The 23,318-nt window shown below is 34.3% G+C and overlaps 1 protein-coding gene across 2 annotated transcripts in view; it reads left to right on the top strand.

Annotated features, from left to right (window-relative positions):
* The window catches only part of Cmc1 (C-X9-C motif containing 1), an 80,686-nt gene that overhangs the window by 10,326 nt on the left and 47,042 nt on the right, over positions 1 to 23,318 (top strand). The window contains exons 1-2 of one of the 2 annotated variants that reach the window (XM_042666570.1): positions 13,860 to 14,081; positions 14,319 to 14,408. In XM_042666570.1, the coding sequence (XP_042522504.1) occupies positions 14,024 to 14,081; positions 14,319 to 14,408 (148 nt within the window). In that variant the 5' untranslated portion in view covers positions 13,860 to 14,023. Of the gene's footprint in view, positions 1 to 13,859; positions 14,082 to 14,318; positions 14,409 to 23,318 lie in introns of those variants that run through there. The other variant, XM_042666571.1, reaches the window with a different exon arrangement.

The following is a 23,318-nucleotide window of genomic DNA, read 5'->3' as shown; positions in this document are numbered from 1 at the left end:
CAGAAGTTCCCCTGTTTTAGCATCAGTTGATTTTTACTTGATTCATTATTTCTCTGATGGTTACAAAAGGATAATTTTCTGTCCCCTGCCCTCTATATTTCTTACACATTTACTAGATGAATTGTCAACATTTTGCAAGAGACCACTTTCTTTCCTGTTTGTTTACGGGTTTATGATTAGTGTTATTAGTAAGAACTCCATAACTCCATTTTTTCCAATGGTTTATACTGGTTTTATTTTATTGTTATTGTTGTTGGTGTTGGTGTTGGTGTGTGTGTATTTGTATGTTTTGTGCTGCACTGGGGCTTGAACTGAGGGGTTAGGCACCACCTTTAGCTTTTTTGCTCAAGACTGGTGCTCTATCACTTGACTCATAGTACTACTTCTGGCTTTTTGGTTAGTTGGAGGTAAAAGTCCTTTGGATTATTTTTCCTAGGCTCATGTTGAACAGTGATCCTTACATCTCAGCCTCCTGAGCAACTAGGATAACAGGTGTGAGCCACCAGTCCCTGGCATCCGCTCTATCTTAAAATAGTTATCTGAAACCATAGGTAATACTGGTTTTATAGTGACAGGAAAAAGGAGTACTTGCACACATGTAGACCCTCTGAAAAATATCACTTGAGTGCTCAAAAGCCTTGTATAATACTGGTTTAAGATGTACCTAAAAAAAGGCCAAGTTGCTTTTTATTTTTTGGCTTCTAGACCTTTGAACATAAAGTTCTTTTTCTCTCTTCTCTGTCCCTAAGTCTGTTTAGTTTTGGTTCATTTCTTATTTTTTTTTCTTTCTCTATTCATTTCTTTGAAGAACAATTTCATAGGATGCTTTTCCTGACTATTATCACTACTCAGTGTTTCAAACACTTTTAATCCCATTAAAAAAGAAAAAAACCAAATGGCTCTCAACCCCAAGCCTCATAAACTACAGTGTTTCTTTTATTTTGGCTCTAAGTATTTTTTTCTAGAAGTGAAATACCACATGTATTTATAGTTTTTGATGTGTCCATACATAACAAAAGAAATAACAGCAAAGAAAAATATTATTTGGAATATATTATATCTGTGAATTAAACTGTGTTCATCTGAAACTGTATGACTAGAATGTGTAGGCCCAGATTGTGAGAGATTACCAACCTACCAAGGAGGTAATGTGCTGTTGTAGTCTGAGCTCCAAATTCAGAAGATAGTGGGTTAGACTTTTTGTGTCAGCCTTTGTTCTTCTAAGTGGAATATTCTGAGGTTTGAAAATGAGGGATAGTGAGAGTAAAGTACATCACATTTCTTCAAGCTTTAAACTCTTTTTTTATTGTTGTTGTTGGTCATGGGTCTTGAACTGGGGACTTGGGTGGTGTCCCTGAACTCTTTTTGCTCAAGATTGTGCTCTACAACTTGAGCACAGTGCCACTTATAAGCTTTAAATTTTTATTATTCTAAGTACTTGTCATTGATCTCGAGAGGTTCTTGATTAGTATTGGAAGGTTGCCTCAGAAAAAAATAACTTTTGTTTACTAAAGTCTTGTAGTTTGAGTAAGGTTGTTAATAACATTTTGTAGCAATTTCTGTGCATACTATTGTCAAAAAATGAGAACTTTCACTAGTACTTAATATAAATGAACCATACAAACTTATACACAAATAAGAACATTGATAAATTAACTTTTCCACAGTTTGTTATATTTTACATTTTAAAGGAGGATGATGGGTTGGAATCCTGATTTTACTAATAAAGAACACTACTAAGAAATTTTTACAGATTAAAGGTTATGTTAATTACCTAAACTTGATTAATTGAGAGCATAGTTTCAAATGATGCTACAGAATAAAGAAGCTTCCCTGTAATATTCATTGTGTATGCAATCCTTAACATAGTAGATTATACATAATTAGGGCCTAATAAGAATTAACAGAACATATCTATGACTATTAGATGATTGAAATGCTCTTAAATATACATGTCATTTGTAGCAGAAAACAACTGCATATAATGTGATACGGTGTTATAAATCCAGATGTGAATAGAATAGCAGTAGAATAGGTGCCGGTGAAGTCTCATGGATAAACAAAGTAAAATTCACTGTTTGGTATTGTGGAAAGAGATAGAGAGGTACTGAGCTGGATTTTCAAGAAGAAAACCTTGATAATAATAATAAAAAAGAAGGTAGAAGAAGAAAGGTAACAGTTATTTGTTGAGTGGTGTTACAAGATTGCTTTGAGCTGTTCTTTATATCTGCTTTTAAGTGAGATGATGATTGTAAAACAATTCTTTCCACCACTCATTCCTTCCTCTTATAAGTACTGCATTCCTTTAGCCTACCATATGAGCATTAGGTGATTTCTCAGTTAAGATAACATAACAATTGAATGTCAAAATGACGGTTCAAACTATTGAAAATTTAATCCAGAATTGTGCCATTAGGACATAGAAATTACCAATATGTAGTTTGAAATGTAGTCAGATTATACTAGAAGATAGAGGTGAGCACTGATAACTTATTACGGCTTCAAAAATACATTTTATGGATTGTGTCACAGGAATAAGAGCTTTTAATTATCATGGCAACATTTATCCTTTTCCTAGTATTGTTATACTGTTCAGGATATTTTTGAGAGTTATGCTAAAATTTGTCATCAGTCTCCTATATAATACAATAATATTAATGTTATCTTCTGGCAAATTTTTGTTATGAAAGTGAATTTAAATTTCAGCCAAAGTTTTTCAGAGATAATCTAAGGCAGGTGGTATGTGAACACCTTGGAAAATATTACCATGTTCTCTTCTCTCCCAATAGTTGTATTAAGGATTTAGTTTTCATATCCAAGTAAACTGGTTCTGAGAGTCATTTAATAATGAGGATGTGATTGAGCAAAGCCTTAGGTTTTGGAAATATGTTATTAACTGCTCAGTATAAAAATGATTCCCCCCAACCCATTATCAAAATATGACATGTTTTAAACAGGAATTTTATGAAAAGGTGAGGAAGAAAGCAGAGTCAGTAGAGATAGTATGGACAAAGGAATGGAACTCTACATTTGTAGAGTTGAGAATATCTTACTATCTTCTAGATGTATATAAGAAAAACAGTAAGCTGGTTTAGTTTATACTGCTAAGTAGGCTACAGGCACACTGCTTTAAAAAAAAACTCAATAGGAAATTGTGTATGTAGGAAAAGGTAGTGTTCAAAAAAGTAAACGAAATGTTACCATGTAAGAAAATATGGTTACAGTGGAGATTGCAGTACATTTCCAAATTTGGCATATCTTATTGTGTATGTTGGTATCCTGCTTTAGTCTACCCTTAGATTTGTTGTCCCTTCTAGTCTCATGTTTGTTAAAGTAATATGGGTAAAGAGGAATCTGAAGTTCAAAAACTGGGTGGTTGGAATATAAAGTGTAGTTCGGATTAGGCACATCTAGTGTGACTTATGGGGTTATAAAAGCTCATGGTTCAGACTTTCAGATGAAGCATATTACTGTGGGACACAGGTAGTATTTAACTTGGAAGCTAAGTCAAAATAATCACATCTAGTTAATATTTGATGTGACATCAGTACATGATAATTGTAAAGTTTGCTTTTATCAAGTTTTGCTTTTTTGGTGTTTTGAAACACTTAAGTATTGTTTTCATGATTCAGCAGGAGTGCAGAATTCATTTTCATGTGTATGTTTTTGTCACAGAATGTTTGCAACAAAAGGTACATGATCTTGACATTGTCATCACCTCCACATTATCTGTAAAATAGGGCTAATATGTTTACAGAGAGGAGAAGGGAGGGCTGTTAGGAAGACTGACATTCATAGCTCTCCACTCCTAGTTTCACAGCCAGAGTTAAACTAGAGTATGGATGGTGACTGGTAATCTTTCTTACTATTGACTTCCTTTTTTGTTTTAGTAGTGCTAATGGCTTTCTTAAGGGAAACAAGTGTGAGGAACATTGATCATTCTTATTTTAAATTTCACATTTTTCTTATAGGTCATACCCCTTTCTTCATACTCTCATACTGTAATATAGTATTTTAGTATGAGAATAATATTGTAATACAGTAATAACTATAATACAGAATTACAGTATGTGGGTATGTAATGCTTGCAAGAATATAAAAATCTGGTTCTAAGCATCCATGTCTTTGTGGTGGAGAAAACTGGGTAACAACTGAGAACTGTGATCTTACTGTATCGTCTTCTGTCTGGGGTTCTTACTGCATTGTCTTCTGTCTGAAGTTCTTGCCTTCGAGGGAAGAAGAGTAGTTTGTAAAGGAGTGGGACCTAGAGATACACTGTTGCTTAGAACTCTTTTGCAGACCTATTATAAACATTTTTTCCTGATTTTCCTCTAGAATCATCAGTAGCCTAGAAATGTTTCCAGAGCAAATAAGCATAACTGGGAAGAGTTTTAAAAAGTGTCATTAATGTAAATAAGAACCAAGTTAGTTAAATTAGAACATTTCATTACCACAGAGTTATACCTTATCTTTTGTGTATCACATTCTTTCCTATGACAGATTTTATAATATTCAGATTTGCTTCTGTGTTTTCTTTGTGGATTCATAGCTAGTGCTGTTGTTAGTAGCCTTATAATCTAGTACTTCCATATAGCAAAAACATGAGCCCCAAAGCAAAATCTGAGCTAACAAATTCAACCAAAGGAAAAGGTGAAAATTGACTTTCAGGTGATGATAGAATATTAGAGCTTTGGAAATTTTCCCTCGTGGTGTTACATTCTGATTCATCTTTGTATAAGTTTATTTGCCTGTATAGGAACAAACCTTCAAAATTTGATTCTTTGCAGGCTTTTGTACAAATATATAATGTGCACTGACCACATTGATATTAATAAAAATTAATTTATAATTTTATGAATAAAGTAATACCATATAATACTTGTAGTGTTGAAAGAAGCTTTGAAATAAGTATAAAATTATCATTAATTATTGAAATTTAGTGTTTGGTAATTCTATCAATGAAAAATCTTTAGCAGAATTTATACATTTTCAGCAATGTCATTTAAAAAATTTAATATCAAAGTTTTGGAACCTTGAAATCAACATTCATGCAATTGTAGAATGTTTTCTTTGCTGTATGTGGTTTTAATACAATGAACAGAAAAGTTTTTCAAGTCATTTAAAAATGTGTTTGGTGGGAATATTTAGAAGTAATGATGATATAAATGCTTATTATAATTTATTTTGAGTCAGCCCGCTTTCTCAGTTCTTTCAGACTCTACCACTGTTCTTGTATAGTCTCCCTTTCAATCTGGCTTTTTCTTTCCATCCACATTTCTAGCTTTTTCTATAAGCTTAGTGGTCTTTTTCTGATTTTATGGCTGTTTCAGGCAAAAATGAGGGGAAAAAAGCATAAATAGTAGTTGCCAAATCTGATAAAGCTTATATGCTGGGATGGTTAATAACAGTTTTTAAAAGGCTGTACACACACACACACACACACACACACACACACACACACACAAACACACACACACACACACACACACACACACACACACACACACACACGTGACAGAAGTGGTATGTTGCCTGCAAAGTTTAAAATATTTCATACTGGTCTTTCAGAGAAAAAGTTTATCTTGTACATAGTAAGTGAAAATTGAGGTATACTTGTAGGTGTGGGAAAGAGAAAAAGAAATCATGTGCACATCTGTCTTCAGAAAATCACTTGAAATCTTAGATAAGATGAATAGTGTCCTTGAGGAATTTATACATACTGAAATTTGATCTGAGAATAAATAAATAAATAAAACCCTTACCAAATGCAATCAGTAGTTAAAAATTTCCTTTTGGTCTGCCTCCTCTACCTCATACATCTCAAAACCAAAGACCCTGGCTTTCTATAGTAGCAGATGTATATTTGTATACAGATATATCTGTATATTTACGTATATTGTGCATTGTGCATCTTTTTTGTTGCCAAGGGTCACTCAAACACCATTTTCAATTTTCAGTTCAGGCAGATGGTCCTCTGGTAGCTGAGGAGAAGCATATGTGCCTGTTCCATTATGTTCCAGATAATTTTGTAGGCTTTACACTACCACAAGCCAGGTGTTCCCCATCCCTGTCTAAGGTGCCAAATATGGAATGTTGGGAAGGGTATGCTATCAGGAAGGGCTGGCTTGGGACTTAGTCTAGAGCTGGCCTGTTACTGTTCAAGAAAATCTCAGTTCTGTTCTTAAGGCCATTTTGGGACAACCCAGATTACTTTGGATAAGCTTTTTTGACCAAAGCTAGTGCTTTTATCACTTTTTTCAGGCTACAGCTCCACTTTTGGCTTAGTGGTTAATTGAACTAATATTTCCATCTCAGCCTCCTGAGTAGTTAGGATTACAGGCATGAACCACTGGAGTTTTGGGTAATGTTTACATCAATCTGCAGACTACCTTTACAACCCCTAGATTAGTGAGGGCTTGAATGACTGGGGAATATAGCCTATAAAATGACAATCACAGGCAGGTCGCTTCTACCGCTTTGAAGGACCTAATAATCTTTATATAGGTGAACATCCCTAATCTGAAAATATGAAATGCTTCAAAATCTAACACTTAATAATTTAGACATAGTCAACCAGCAAAGTCTATGTAGATGTTTCAAAATCTGAAAAACAAAAACTAAATCTGAAATACTTCTAGTCCCAAGAATTTTCAATAAGGGATTCTCATATATAGTTTTTGTGAAGATTATAAAGGGAGAGTTTGTTAATTTGTTATTTAAAGAATGCAAACATTGATAATCAGTAATACAAAGAGAAGAAAGAAAATCATAGGCAAATCTCAACATGAAAATTACTGAAAAAATGTGAACCGAATTTGAGCATCTGTCAACAGTCCTTCCACATTATCATCCCCCCCCCCCCCCCATTCTATGGCATAGACATAGAATTTAAAAAAGAGATATTGAAACTGCCCCAGGGAAAAACTGGGATTATTGACTATCAGACTACTAAAGCAATGAGAGAGTTTAAAAATTGGCCATAAGGACGGTATAAATATGAACGTCTATACCAGCAATAAATATAGTATGCTATTTATGAAAATATGTCTTAATTTCAATATTAAGAGAAATAAATTTAATGAAAGATAATATCTTTAAAGAGAAAATGATACTGTGTCTACTTAATTACCTGAATCTAATAGTTATGTTTTGATTTTGCACTTAGTGCAAATTTGTTTTTAAACTAAATTGCTTTAAATTGAGGTAAATGGCTAGTGAAATTCACTGTGTAAATTTAATATGTACTCCAGTTCACTATGTAAATTTAATGTGTATCTCAATCAAGACATCTGTCCTTCTCAATTCCTATAGACAAACACTGTTCTAATTTTTACTACTGTTGGTTGATTTTTGCATGTTCTTGGATCAGGTAGTATGTGCTCTTATATATGGTTTGCTTAATATAATTTTTTTAGAAATCATTCATGTTAAATGTATGAGGAGCGTCTGTGATACGACTGTTCATAGTAGTATGCTATCAGTGATCATTCTTTTTTGTTGTGATATAATTTTTAGCTATCACAAATACTGCTCCTCACAAACAGTTGTTTGAAGGTATATTTTTGATTTATTTTTGGCAAATAACCTAAGGATGAAACATAGGTTGAGTGTATGCTTAATTTTATATTTATAACTCTTGGGCAGTGTTCCACAGTGTTTTACATTCTATGAGCAGTATATGAGAGTTCCAATTGCTTCACATTTACTGTATTATTTAGAGTTGTCACTATTCTAAATTTATTCATTCTGGTGTAAAATAATATTTTCTGTTTTGTAATGATTTTGAGGACCTTTCCAAACGTACGCTTAGAAGTTTTATTCTGAACTCAGAATATCCCGTCTCTCATCCATCAATCATACATTTACCTACCTACCTTCCTATGTACTTATCTATTTCCTATCTAGTGATTTTTTTTTTTTACCATTTTATGGGCACTCATATATATGTGTACATAGGTTTATGTAATTTTCTTTTCTTTTTGTAGTGCTGGAGATTTAATCAATGACCTTGCGCATGCTAGACACATGTGTCACTGACCTATAATGGAGCCAGTTCTGTGCAGGTTCAGTCCACATTCTTGTGATAAGGAAAGTATTCAGTATTTTATTACTTAATAAGATGGAAACTATAGGTTTTTCAGATTATCTTCTTTGGAATAAAGTTCCTTTCTAGTTTGTTTTACATTTTCATTTTATAAATTTATATTGGTTTTCTTAAAGGGTTTACCAGGTCATTTGCTATGATTATGTTGAATTTTAAGTTGGTGAGCCAGCTTTGTAATGCTAAAATAAGGCTAAACTTAGTTGTGATATAGTTTTCTTTTTATGAATTGGCAGGTTCAATCTACTGATGTTTTGTTGAGGATGTTTGCATTTGTGTTCATGAGGGATACTGTTGTGTGTGTGTGTGTGTGTATGTGTGTGTGTGTTTTACAAATACTATCTGCTTTTGGTAAAAGGATAAAATACTGGACTTCTAAAATGTGTTGGGAAGAGATTGTAGAATTGTCTTAATTGTTCTTTAAGTATTTAGGAGAGTTTGATAATGAAGCTGCCTGGCTAATTATTACTTTGTTTATCCCATTTATATTTCTGCTGTTAATTTAGTTGCTTTCTGCTTCAGTGTATGTATTCTTTATGGTTTTCTTTTGGAGGAGGGCTTTCTTTTTACCTGTGAATTATTTAGAAATGTACTATTAAATTATTGAATGTGTTAAGAATGTTTTGTTTTCTTTCTGTTACCAGTTTCTAGTTGATACCATAATAGCCAGAGAAAATATTTTGGTTCCATTTTTAGTATTACTTTTAATTTAATAGTGTGTTTTAGTTTAAATCTTGGTTCTGCATAGTTTATCATAGTTTGCTATCAACATTTTTATCATTCAGATGGATGTAGATATCTTAATCACACCAACATTGTTTTACTGTGTTACTATTATCTAGATTTTTAAAAATTTTTATGTGTGCTGGTACTGGGGTTTGAACCCAGGGCCCCTTACTTAGTGTTTTTGCTTAAGTCTGACACTCTCATTTGAGCCACACCTTCAATTCTGGCTTTTTGCTAGTTAATTGGAGATAAAGAGTTTTATGGACTTTCCTGTTCCAGCTGGCTTCAAACAGCAGCTACGATGTCAGTCTCTCAGGTTCCTAGGATTGCAGACTTGAGCAACTGGTGCCTGGCAATCTATTTATTTCTTTTTAACACAACCTCTGTATGTGTTAATAATGATATAAATTTTGCTTCTGTTAAAAATAGGAGCGAGGCATAAGTTTTTATATCTGCAACCCTCTACCTACTTGGGAAGTACAGACTGGGAAGATTGTGGTTTCAGGCCATCACAGGCCAAATTTAGTGAAACTTTATCTGAGTCATTGTGCCAGGTTTGATTATTTACCTTTGTGATCCCATCCAGGATAATGCTGAGTAGAAATAGTGAGATCAGTATTTTCTGTCTTGATATGTATGTGTCATAGTAATGTGGTTTTAGCTATGGGTTTTTCCCTTTCAAGGCTGCTTAACATGTTGAGAAAAAAAATTTTGTTCTTATTTTACTGGAAATATTATAGGTATAGATGTTAAATTGCTAAACATATCTTGGTATATGCTATGATTATTATGTGATTTCCACTGTTTAGTTTTTAATATGATAAATTAATGGTTTATGAATATTCAGTTATCCTGGCAATCCTGTGATAGTCCCTACTTGGTTATGAAGTATCATCTTTTCAATTTGGAATCATTAAGATTTTTACATCTATAATACATCTTTTTACATCTATAAGGAACATTATGAGAGTGCTGGTATCTTTGTTAATTTGTAGTCTGGTTTTGGTATAAGGGCAGTATTGACCTTAGAGCAATTTTGTGGAAGAAGTTATGTGGATTTAAACATTTTTTTTCTTAATTTGCCCTTTTTTCTTAAATAGAGATATTTAAGAAATATTTTAAATATCCTTAAATACCAAGGAGACTATCTGACCATGAAACTTCTTTGGACTATAATGCAAATTATCTTTAAGTAGTTGTACATGGGAGTTGCCATTCAGCAAAGCAGTTTATGAGTACAGTGCGTCTTGATTGATATCACCCCTTTCAACATTCTTACCCATCTCGCCTAACCCACTCCTTTCCTCACTTTTCTTAATTTTGTAGGATATACATTGAATTTTTGACTACATTCTCCCCCTCCCCGTTTTTCTTTCCATTTGTTTACCCCCTTTCCCCTTGACATCATCCCACCTCTTTCAAATACTTGGATTCTAATGTTTATTTTGTTGAACAATTTTGCCTTTCTTTTTCTTTTTTTTTGTTGGTCATGGGGCGTGAACTCTGGGCCTGGGAGCTGCGAAATCGAACCCAGGGCCTCATGCATGCAAGGCAAGCACTACCACTGAGCCACCTTCCCAGCTCTGATTTTTGCCTTTCTAAGGAATTACACTGTTTAAGTTCTCCCCTAAATCCACCATATTTCTTTTAATACATTTGCGCACACTTAAAGTATTTACTTTTATATTTATAAACTAATTCTAGCTTTCACATATGAGAAAAACATGTAACCGTGGTCTCTCTGGGCCTAACTTCACTTAATATATATTTTTTCTTGGTCCTCCCATGTTTGCAAATGTTGCAATATCATTCTCTCTAATGGATTAATAAAGTTCCATTGTTATGTATACCCTATTTTCTGGATCCATTTGTCCATTGGGGGGCATCTGGGCTGGTTCTGTACCTTGGTTATGGTGAATAGTGCTGTGAACATAGTTGTACTGGCAACCTTACTGTATCCTAATTTGTAATCTTTTGGACAAATATTCAGGAATGGAATTGATGGATTATAGTTTTTTGAAGAACCTCCATACTGCTTTCTAGAATGTTTGAATAAGTTTGCATTGCGACCAACAGTGTATTAGGGTTCCCTTTTGCCCACATCCATGCCAGCATCTGCTACTGTTTCTATTCTTGTTTTAAAAGCTTTAAAATTGTTATTATAAAGGTGGTATACAGAAGGATTACAGTTACGTAAGTCAGGTAAAGAGTACATTTCTTTTTGGACAGTGTCACCCTATTGTGTTCTTCATTTTTGGTTCTTCTAACAGGAGTGAGGTGGAATCTCAGTGTTGTTTTGATTTGCATTTCCTTTAAGGCCAGATATATTGAACATTTCTTCATGTTTCTTTTGGACATTTTTACGTCTTCTGAGAAGTTTCTCTTTAGTTTATTAGCTCATTTAGGATTAGAGTATCTGGATATCTTGAGTGAGTTTTGTTTTTTTGTTTTTTTTTAAAGGAGTTTGTCCATTTCATTTTAGTTATTGCATTTATTAGGCTCTTTTTGGTAATCCTTATCATTTAAATCTATTGGTCATTTTTGATGTTTATAATTATGATCTCCCCCCCCCCCCCATCAGTTTGGTTACTGATTTATCAATTTTAGTGATCTCAAAGAACCAGTTTTTGTTCCATTGATTTTATGTCTATTGTTTTTGCTTGACTGCTTTTTGTTTTGTTCATTTCTACTTTGACTTATACTATTTACTTTCTTTTACTTGCTTTGTGTGAAATTTCTTTTTTTTTTTGGTGTGTGTGTGGGGGGGTGGGATGCTGGCTGTATTTCAGTGTAGAAGCATAAGTTGATTAGGTTTTCAGTGCTACAAATTTCTGTATAAGTTGTTTTGACTGCATTATACAATTTTATTGTTGATGGGTGTGTGTGTGTGTGTGTGTGTGTGTGTGTGTGTGTGTGTGTGTGTGTGTGTGTGTGTGTGTGTGTGTGTGTGTGTGTGTGTGTTTTGAGGCTGAGTCTCATTTTCCAGCTCAGGCTGGCCTGACTTTTGGATTTGCATTTCCTTTAAGTCCAGAGATATTGACCATTTCTTCATGTATCTTTTGGACATTTTTACTTCTTTTGAGAAGTAAAAACTCTTACCAATTACCTTCTCTTCCTAAGTATTAGAATTGCAGACCTGCACAACGCCAACTGGCTAGTTATCACACAACTTTTATATGTTTTCATTCCCAAATGTTTCATATTCCCTTTTTGATAACATCTTAGATCCATAGGTTATTTCAAAGTATGTTATTTAGCTTAGCAATATTTGTAGATTATCCAAAGATATTTGATGTCAGCTTGTGTAGCTTGAATTTCTTCACTTTTAGGGAGATTTTTTTCATAGTATGGTTTATATCAGTAAATATTCCACTGTTATTTGAATGGAGTATTCTGGAAATATTTACTAGGTCAAGTTAATCTTTCAAATACCTTAATATTTTAAAATGTAAAATTAAAGGTATATTTATCTAATAGGCTTTTCATATTTCATATTTGTGCATCATAATCCTTTTATCAGAGTTGTTCTCTGTTTTTGTGGTAGCTTTATTTTTTTGTAAAGGAGATTGTGGCATTATCTCCCGTACCCCTCATGATTTTGTGAAGTGATCTGGACACAAAGAATGGGGCCTATCCTACTTTTCTCATTTGAACTTGGGCTATTCTTTCTACCCTGAAATCATTTAATGTAGTGGGAATGATGCTTGCTTCCATAACAAGGTCAAGAAGGACATTTAGCTTTCACTTGGTTGTCCTTAGTGCTTACTCTCCAGACCTTCATTTGTAGCTTGTTCTTTTTTTAGACCCAGGTACTATAATGCGAGAACATAACCAAATGGAGAGGCCATGTGTTGGTGGTCTGTTTTACAGTCATAACTGAGCTCCTTCCTTTGACCATTTCAGCCCAGATGTCAGGCACATACATGAAGAAAGAAGTAATTTTGGAAGTAAATCCTCCAGATGCAGCTTTTGCAGCTGTTGAAATCGACACCAGTCATTGAGTCTTCCCAGATGAGGCCCTTTTGACCTGTTGGGTGCCTATGCATAGTAAAATGTTTATTGTTCTACATCATTGAGTTCCATTGATGGTTATTGCACAGCAGTGGTAGTAGAAGTTACTTGTTTTTCTTTCCGGCTTAAAGGAGGTAAACATTTTAGTTTTTATATTTGAACAAGTGTCTTTAAATAAGTTTTATTAGATAGAACATAATTATTATTCAGAACTTTCAAGTTATTTCTGTTGTCTTGTGCTAGTGGGATGAGATGTTCATTTGGTTCTCATTCCTTTGTGCATTTTCCCCCCTGTTTAGAAGCTTTTAGAGTTTTGGTGTTTCAAACATTTTATCAAAGTGCTTTCAGATAATCCATCGTCCATTTCAGTCTACAGATTTTTTGATCTGCCTCAGTAAATTTATTACACTTGCATTAAAATCTTATTTCCCTATTCTTTAACTTTCTTAGGAGTTGCTTATTTAGTTCAGAATGGTTAGTCTGTTTCACCTTTGCCATACAAAGGTAATTCTTGGATATGTTGCTGTTAGTTTTGTTTTTTGAGATGCCCCAATATATATAATACATATCATATATATGTTACATGTATGATATACACATATGACATGTATTAGTCCATTGCTGTCTGTATTCAGAGGCTGTGGGAAAGAGCATATTGCCAGAAAGATTTTAGGGGTTCCTAGTTTTCCTAGATATCTCTAGGTGGGATATATTCCAAGTGACTATTTGGCTCCTGCTGAGGTCCTTTAACCAACAATAAGTGAGTTTTCTCCAGGAAGTTTCTTATTCATGTTTACTGCTTCTGAACACAGAGCACCACTCAGTTTGGTATTATTTTTATTATGGATACTCTATGGAAATTTCCTTTAATCTGACTTTGTCATTTTATTTTTTACTGAGGGCACTTACTTTTTCTTGGTTTTCCAGGGCACTCAGAATTTAACAAAAAAGTGGAAGCCAATAACAGGTTACTTACTTTGCTCTTTTTCTCTCATGATAGAAAGTATGTTTTAAATGCACAGGAATTTGTTGTGTAGATGGACTTGTAGTGCTGCTTTTTCTTTTGCCAAATCTTTGTTTCTTAGGCTTCTTTTATTGGGATGAACTACTCATGTGCAGCCTCATATTCAAGGGTGGATAGGACCTTCATCTACCCTTGGATCTCAGTATGGATGAAAATCTTGCATGAATTCCATGAAACCAATCTACCTGAATACATTATCCAAGGAAATGTTACAAAAAGGTAGAAATTTTTAGAGAGATATCTATGATCTAACCCTTCCATTTTGTCATATATCAAAAAATTCTTTTGAATAATTTCTAGTGACTAAGATAATCACAATTTTATCAAGGGTTAAAAGAACCATTTAAAATCATAGTTATATAGTCTATTATTTAAAATAAACAGAGTGCTTATTTTTCTCCTAACCTGATGATTTACTTGAGACTTTACTATAACAAAGAATTTTTTTTTTTCTAGAGCAGCATCTCAGACATGTTGAAAAAGATGTTCTGATCCCTAAAATAATGAGAGAAAAGGCCAGAGAGAGATGTTCTGAACAAGTTCAAGGTAAGATTAAAATATTCATGTAAAGATCAAATTCAAATACAATCTGAATTTAATCCTTAGCCCCAGAGTCAAGTAGTCGGTGCATTAATATGTATGAATTGCTTTTCATCCTTCACTGAGATATTGGTATTTCAGCTTACAGAACACCAGGCAGTGTTTAGTTCATTTACAATTGAAAAAAAAGTTTCCAAGTTACTAGCAAAAAAAAAAAAAAAAACCCCAATCCTTTATTCACACAAGTATAGTTATATATATAGAGAGAGAAAAATCTTGATAGGGGTATTCTAGAGAAACTAGTTTTTTTGGTATTTTTGGTAGGGAAAGAACAAACATCAACTCTCATGTCTTCTACCTGTTATTCATCTATCATCCTGCTTATGTATATGGATATATGTACATTCTAAAATGATTTCCTTTAGTATTACTTTAGTCTGTTTTGACTTACTTTGAATCTTATGAATCTGGAGTTCTTTTATGTGTGTTTGGCTTTATGTTTATAACTGTAAGATATTTGTATAAATGTGTACATGAAATGACCATGCATGCATGGTTTCTCTGAAAATGTTTTTAACACTAATATTCCTAATACTTAAAGTCTAGAGACTATGGTTGATTAACATGTAGGATTCTAATAAAAAATCTAAACAAATTAGTAATAGATTAAAGAAAAACAAGACCATAATACATTTGAAAATGATAAGGAGATGGCAAAATTACTGTAGAAATGTCTTTAAAAAATAATCTACTTCGGGGCTGGGAAGGTGGCCCAGTGGTAGAGCGCTTGCTGTGCATGCCTGAGGCCCTGGGTTCTATTCCTCAGCACCACATAAGCAAAAAGAAAAAAGCCGGAAGTGGTGCTGTGGCTCAAGTGGTAGAGCGCTAGCCTTGAGCTGAAGAGCTGAGGGATAGCACCCAGGCTCCGAGTTCAAGCCCCATAACCGGACCCAAAAAAAAAAAATAATCTACTTCTTAGAATGGCCATCCAAAAGCTATAGTAAAATTGTGCTGGTGTGGCTACTTTTCTAGTTCCCTTCTTTACTCTCCTCATATTTGTTGAGATCACCCCAGTGATCTTGGTGAGGACAATGGACTGCAGCACCTTTTCAGGCTTCTTCACAGGAAACCAGACTCTGTCAACTCTAGTTTTGAGACTATGTCAATATTGTTTACATATGAGGAGCATTCCTATTCCCTTGCATGCCTCCTGCCCTTAGTACTTTCTGTTGACTCATCATTGTGTGATGATAATTTCTCTTCCTTATTAAATAGCTTATTATAATCTCTTTAGTTTTGAAATCCACTTATAAATTAGTCATTTTAGACAAGAAATCTTTGTATGGTCCTTTTTTTTTAACCATGAATTAGTTGTTTAATCAGAGCCCTTTCCTTCAATCCTCACCCCTGGTGTCAGGAGAAATTAACCCATTGGCACCTACAGACAGGATGCAGTGCCACATCTGGCATTGCAGGTGTCATACTAATAGTCTCAAGAGGCAATCTTCTGCATAACTCATAGAACTTAAAAAAAAATCCTGATCCACATGAAGTAGGATAAACTTAAAAATGGACATAAAGTTTTTGAGGTAACTTTTCATTACTTGAAAAACATACTTGTTACCGATCTCTTACTCTAAAGCTGCATGTTGCATTTATTCTGTTAATAAACTATCTAATACCTAGAGAAAAACAAGATGATTAAGATATCATTATTCTAATACATAGAGTGAAAAAAAGCATATTTCATTAGAAATATATGTTTTCCTGATAGGATTCAGTTGAAAATAAAATAATAATTGTATGGCTTTGCGTTTCAGAGCTGCCTTTGCTTACTTTTAAACAGTGCAAATTTGCTTTCATAATGAAAGAGTAAAATCTAACTTAAAAATACTTGTTTATATTGTGCCACTCTTCTCTTGTGATGGTACAAAGGAAAATGTTTAATTTTCATATTTTTTATAAAAAAGTTGTTTAGCATATTGATGTGATTACTTTTCAAAAATATATCTAGAATAATCTGAAGACAAAAAGCATCTTCAAATGAGATTCACTTAGATTAGTTTAATTATAATTGTTTATTAGAATCCATGCTATTAAAATCATTTTATATTTTTGAATTATAGATTATCATGTCTTGATTTCATGGACCAGATGGTTCAGAATAGTGTTTTAGAATGTAAAACTGATGGTTTTGTAAAATAATAATAAAACCTTAATATTTACCTTGTTTAATCATGTTAATTAGGAAAGAATATACATTAGTATTGTTCAGACAGCAGAAGAAAGCTGCATTTAAGCGGAATAACAAGGCATAATTTAGAACCAGGATGCTTTTTTTGGAAAACTGAGTATAGCCTTTACTTCATTAAATTATTATAGGATTTTACATATAAACATTATGTATGGTAATTGTACAAATTACATATAGTTCTTGGATAAAGATATAGGAATTTTAATAAGTGATCTGACTTAGTGCTAAATGCTTCAAACATGATTATGTAGCTTTTCTGTTTAATTTTTTTCATGTCATTTCAACCTAGCTGATCATAAGAATTAGGTCAGACTGCCAGCAACTTAGGTTTGTGAAGGGCAGGGAACAGCTTTTCCAGGGACAAAGAGAAATGAAATCACTTTCAGTGAAAGAAAGATGCCTCATTATAGTCACCAAACAGCAGTTATTGACAGCTACACTTCCTATTAACAAGGAGCATTTAACTAAGAGTTTGGCTGTTGGATCTTTGGACTTGATCTAATTTGGTAGCATTAATTAGTTTCTTTTGAGCACAGACACTTCGTACTCACAGCTATAGATTTGGAGGGCTAATTAGGATAGAAAATTGAACAGAATGGGGGTAAGGCATTAACCTTCAACCGTTACCAGCTGGGACACTGATAAAGACCACAGAGTCCAAATGCTCCCTATTGAAATGAAGAGTACTCTAATGAATATCAGTTTCAGCCAGGTTGCTATATTCTTACCAGTTCTTTCTTCATTATAATTTTTAACCACTTTCTATGATGCCTTCATTATCTGTATACTATTGGTTTTTACACTGATTTAGTCTGAGGTGCCCATTTCACTGAATGTTTAAACACAATTAAAGTTGGTTATAAGCAACAGATAACATTAAAAATGTTTCATTGTTATATACACTAGTACTTTGAGAATTTGACTTTTCAGTTACATGATTTTAATTCTGCAGCAACTTTGTTCAGGTTATAACAGAGCTGTTTCAATATAATAAAATGATGAGTTAGAAACTCGAAAATCTATTGGAGACCAAGTGGTGTTTGTAGTATTTTACAAGTCTAGTTTGACGATCTTTGTCTTTATAAAATATGCTTTTAAAAATGTGAGCTATGTAAGCATGAAACATTTCTTTTTGAAGAGAAAATTAGTGCTTACTATCTTTTTTTGCAACCTAATTTTTGATTTTATCAGTGAGGGGGCTTAATGTAGAGATTAGGTATGTAGAACATGAGCAATTCTGATATTACTGTGGTGGGCCAAGATGGTATCTTAGAATCAAAGGCAAAGTTACTGATTTAAATTAAACATTTTTCTTTGCAGTGAGGTTATAGACAGTGAATGGAGCCATTGGAATAAAATAGTGAAGTAGAGAGGTAGCCCTCAACACTGAGGACACAGAGAATGGAACTGATAGGTAAATCTTTCTAACTCTTCCTTTACTTTCCTCACTTCTCCAAAGCCAACCCAAAAGGCCCCTTCTGCCAATGGTGTTGATTCCATAATTGGTTTTTCTTGGATCTGAGAATTACCAAATTGTATTTTAGAGGGAAATTTCACAAATTGTGGAGCTTTCTTTGATTTCTGCCTTTTCCCAGCTGTTTCACTGCACCAGTTTAATGGTGTGTATTTTTTATGTTAGGGAGAATTTCTTAAATATAGTTTTGTCACATACAACTGTTAGAGTATTTGTTCTGGTATTATAAAATTCTCATTTGGAAATAGAGCTTCTGTAAGTAGAAGAGTCAATGAATTGTTGAGCTTTGAAAGAAAATCTTCATATCTTCACTTATTATTTATTATTTTTTGCAGTACTGGCTTTGACTTCAGGGCTTTGCATTAGCTAGGCAGGTACATTACCACTTGATCCATGTCCAGCCCTTTTATTTTCAAATAGGGTCTTACGTTTTTGTTCAGATGCACCTAAACCATAGTATTCCTATGTACTTGGAATGACCATCATCCACTATTGAGCCCCGATTTTTATTGGTTGATGAGATGGGATCTTGTCAAACTTTTTGCCTGGGCTTTTCTGCAACCACAATTTCCCAAACTCAGGCTTTCAAGTATCCAAGATTACATTGAGTCATCATAGCTAGCTAGATTTGGAAGGTTTTATGCTGGCTAGCCTAGAACTCACTATGTAGCCCATGCTGACTTTATAATCAAGATCTTCTTACCTTAGCATCTCCAGTGCTGGGAATACAAATGTGTACTTACCACACTTGGATATTCTTTTCTTTTTTAAAGTGCACAGTTATGTGACATTTATACAAAATCTCTATGTTGAATAATAATGTTCATTGAAAAGAAAAGAGACTGCCTGCCCCCTCCCTCTCTCCCTCTCTCCCTCCTTCCCTCCCTTCCTTCCCTTCCTTCCTTCTTTCCTTCTTTTCTGTGACAGATCAAGATCAAAAAATATGTTGTCATCAAGGACAGTATGTGGCTTTCTTTTACCTAATTATATTGTCACTAATGCACTTCATGCCTTGAGTCTTTTTTAATATTATTTTAATGTTTGTGTCTGTGTTGCAGTCTTTTTGATTGTTTGGACGATAAGTGGGGTGTAGTTCTTAAGGAATTATGTAAACTACAGAGAAACATGGATGGATTATCTTGAAACAAATTCCTGCCTTCTATCATTCCATATAACTGAAGTATGCTACCTTTTACCGGATTCCAAAGAAAACCTGCCAAAAGTTTTTATTTATGCTTTTAAGTGTACAGTTATTATCATTTCAAAATTCCAGAGAAAGCAAGTATTCAGCATATACCATATTTGTTTGTTCAAAGAGTTTGGTCTCAGCGAATGAGTCTTACCAAATATGTAATGGTGAGAACATCCCCCAAATCTCAGCTAAGAGCCAGCTAAGAGCCAACCTTGTAAGCAGGCCTTTTAAAAGATAATAGCGGTGTCATGACTGTTATATTAATACTTTTCTGTACATGTATATATAAGAAGGATTAACTAGCACTGGGCACTGGTGGCTCATACCTATAATCCTAGTTCTTCAAGAGAGTTGGATCTAAGGATCATGGTTCAAAAGTAGGTCATGTAAGAAAGTCTATGAGACTCTTATCACCAATTAATCACCAAAAAGCCAGAGGTGAAGCTGTAGCTCAAGTGGTAGAGAACTAGCTTTAGAAAACAAGCTTAGGAATAGTGCCTAGGCCTTGAGTTTAAGCCCCAGCTGCCAGCAGAGTTGGAGGGGTTGAAATATTCTCACAGGAATGTAAATCTCATATTGCCAAAGCTGTATTTTATCTTGAAAGAGTAGTTAGGTGTCCTCCAGACCGCCTCCTCACCGTCATATCTGAATTAACAGTAACTGATCTGAGCAGCTGAACAAGGCCTTGTATTTTGAGGGCTAGGGATGTAGCTCAGTGGTACTTTGCTTGCCTAGGATACACAAGACTTAGTTTTTGATTCTCCAGCTTTGCTAAAATGAAAAGGATTTTGAATTTCTAGAGGTCATGATCCTAGAATCCAGAAGTTGACTAAGATTTCTGGAGGAACTTAGAATAGGGGCAGTGTGGGCTGAGAAATTTGGAATGAGGTGTGGCTTTAGTTGGAATAGATTGGTTCCAAGGAAAACTTTTTGCAGTAGAGACCTGACCTCTGGCTGAACTGGAAGCATGTACAGGGGCTCTGCCAACAGCATGTTTATGGATGCTCATGGAGATCATCACTTGTGGAGAATCTAGTGTACTTGTGATTTGGAATGGTTGGAGAATTAGGTAGGTCATACTGCAGGGTTACAAGCCATCCAAGCAGGTTACAACCCTGCTTCTATAGTTCCCCACATGCTAGTACTGTGCCTGCTTATACATCTGTGAAGCTATGCTTGTTTCATTTTGTCGGGGTTTCAGGTGACTCAATCTGGGCCATCACATCCTACATTTTCTGTGTACTTGCTAGCCTATAAGGATTGTCCTTTAAAGATGCTGCAGGAAATTGGGGGCATTGACTGTAGCTCTCAGGTTTGCAATGGGTATGACCCAAGGCTGAATTGTTTTCTGGTTACAGGTGGGTATGCCTTTTGGAGCTTGTAAAACAGTGGAGTCTGGGAGTCTACTATAAAAAAAAAACAACCCTGCATTATTTTTAAAACAAATGAACAAAGTACATGGTAGTATTCATTCACTGATGGAGCAGTTCTTACATTTGTTTACCCATACCCTATTTTCAGACTTAAAGGCTTATTGTGATTGCCTTACACAGTTAGACATAAATACTCTTGAAGAAAATGAAGAAAAAACTTGTTTTTTTTTCTCTCAGAGCAATATGCAGAATATTACAGATTTCCAAAATACATGAATTGTTTTAATACCAGATATTTAAACAAGAAAATTAGCAGGGAATTTTGTTAGGGTAAATGAATATAATATTCTAAATAACTAATTTATGCAACTCATCCTTGAAGATATAATTGTGAAAAGTCTACAATTGAACAGAAAAGCAAAGATTCTCATGACTTGAAACTTAAAAATGTTGATAAAATGAGTAAACATAAAATAAGATTTAACTTTGATGGTAGTACCTCATTAACAAGTTACTGTTATCCTAGTGTTCCTAAACATCAACTTTCAATTATTTTCTTATAAAAGCCCTAAATCCTTCATCTTATGAGAAGTTAATCCAAAATTACTTATAGTCTTTAAACAGTTCCATGCCTCTGTATTAAAAAGTTGAGTGCAAATCACATTTTGCTTAAGCTACCTGATGATCTTCAGTTATAATTACATTCTTTCTAGGTAATCAGAGCCTGACACTAGTAAATTTTTTTATAAATGCACAAAATAATTATTTTTTGTCAGAAATATATTCCAGTCAGGATCTTGTCTTAGCTACTAGAAAAATAATGAAAGAAGCAGTTCGATTTGTATCTTACTTTGGAATATATTGCCTGAGAGATAGCCACTTTTTTTGGGGGGGTGGGTCCAGTCGTGGGGCCTGAACTCTGGGCCTGGGTGCTGTCCCTCAGCTCTTCAGCTCAAGGCTAGCGCTTTACCACTTGAGCCACAGCGCCACTTCCGGCTTTTTTCTTTTTGCTTATGTGGTGCTGAGGAATCCAACCCAGGGCCTCATGCATGCAAGGCAAGCACTCTACCACTGAGCCTCCTTCCCAGCCCGAGATAACCACTTTTAAAAATGGCCTTTTTGGGGGGGATGAAACAATTTGCTTGAGCTTTAAAGTCTAAAACAAATTTTAAACAGTGTTTTTCTTGTATTGAATTAGTTTTATTACATTGATAATCAGTATGTAAAAACTTGTGTTTATGAAGCAGAATTTAAATTAGAAGCTAAAACTACAGTTGTAACCAAGTATGTTCCATTTCCAATTTATTTTTGTAGTTTTCTTTATTTTGGGAGGGGGCTTGCAAAGTATAAATTCTAAATCACATAAAGAAGTAGTGCTGGCTGTGAGCATACCATTGAAAGCCTATAATCCTAGTACACAGGAGATAGTGGCAAGAGGATCCTGAACTCAAAGCCATTGACATTCAAGGCCAGCCTAAGCTATGTAATGCGACCTTATGTCATAAAACAAAGAGCTAGGAATATGCACAGCAGAAGAGCATGCTTACTCTATTTACACAGCCTTGTCTTTGCTCTTCAACATGAAATGAAAAAATCCCCCCAAATAATAAATTAAATAATAAATACTTATTTCTCACATTGCCATTAATGTTATTCAGCCGAGTAGAGAATGATTTTTTTTAAGATTGTGTCTCTGCTGGGTGCCAATGGCTCATGCCTGTAATCCTAGCTACTCAGGAGACTGAAATCTTAGGATTATGGTTCTAAGCCAGCTGAGACAAGGAAAGTTCATGAGACTCTTATCTCCAATAAATCACCAGAAAACTGGAAGTGGCGCTGTGACTCAAGTGATACACTGTTTTCCTGGAGCTGAAGAGCTGAGGGATAGTGCCCAGGCCCAAAGTTCAAGCTCCATGACTGATACACATACACAAAACAAGATTCTGTCTCTAGTTGTACAAAGGGTTTACCATTCAACAAATAAGGTCATAATTATAATGCTTCTTGATTGCTATTATCCCTTGAGATGATAATTACTTTCTGAGTCTATAAACAAATTTATCTAGTATCTTCAATTTTCTTTGGGCTAGCATGTGATAATATTATTTGTATATGCACATATACAAATTATTTCAACTCAGGGCCTGTGCTTTGGGCTTTCCCGTTTTGCTTATAGTGGTTACTCTACCAATTAAGCCAGACCTCCAGTCAAGCATTTTTGCTGTTTAATTGGAGATGGAGTCTTGTGGGCTTTTATGCCCAGACTGGCTTCAAACCAAGATTCTTAGGTCTTAGCCTCTTTATACTAGGATAACAGTCATGGGCCACTGCTACCCAGATATTTGCATATATTTTAGCATTAGTCAAGTATGATATCCCAAATTTGTATTTTTCCAAAGCACATAAATAATTATCAGATTCATTTTAAGTATTAGAATAGACCTTTAGGGTTATATGGTAAAGAGTACTAAAAAAAATTTCCATCATTTCCTGCTTGTCACTTTTCATAATATGAACTGTAAGAAAAAAGGTTAAAATAAGCTTTATAAGTAAATATAAGTGCTGTGGAGAATTGGGTAAGGGCAGTGGGAGTCCTACTATTGGAATGGGGCTGCCTTTTTCA

This window comes from Dipodomys spectabilis, unplaced genomic scaffold (genome assembly GCF_019054845.1).
Source record: "Dipodomys spectabilis isolate Male_0828 unplaced genomic scaffold, ASM1905484v1 ptg000365l, whole genome shotgun sequence".
Lineage (NCBI taxonomy): Eukaryota > Metazoa > Chordata > Mammalia > Rodentia > Heteromyidae > Dipodomys > Dipodomys spectabilis.
This window is presented reverse-complemented; position numbering and strand designations above follow the sequence as displayed.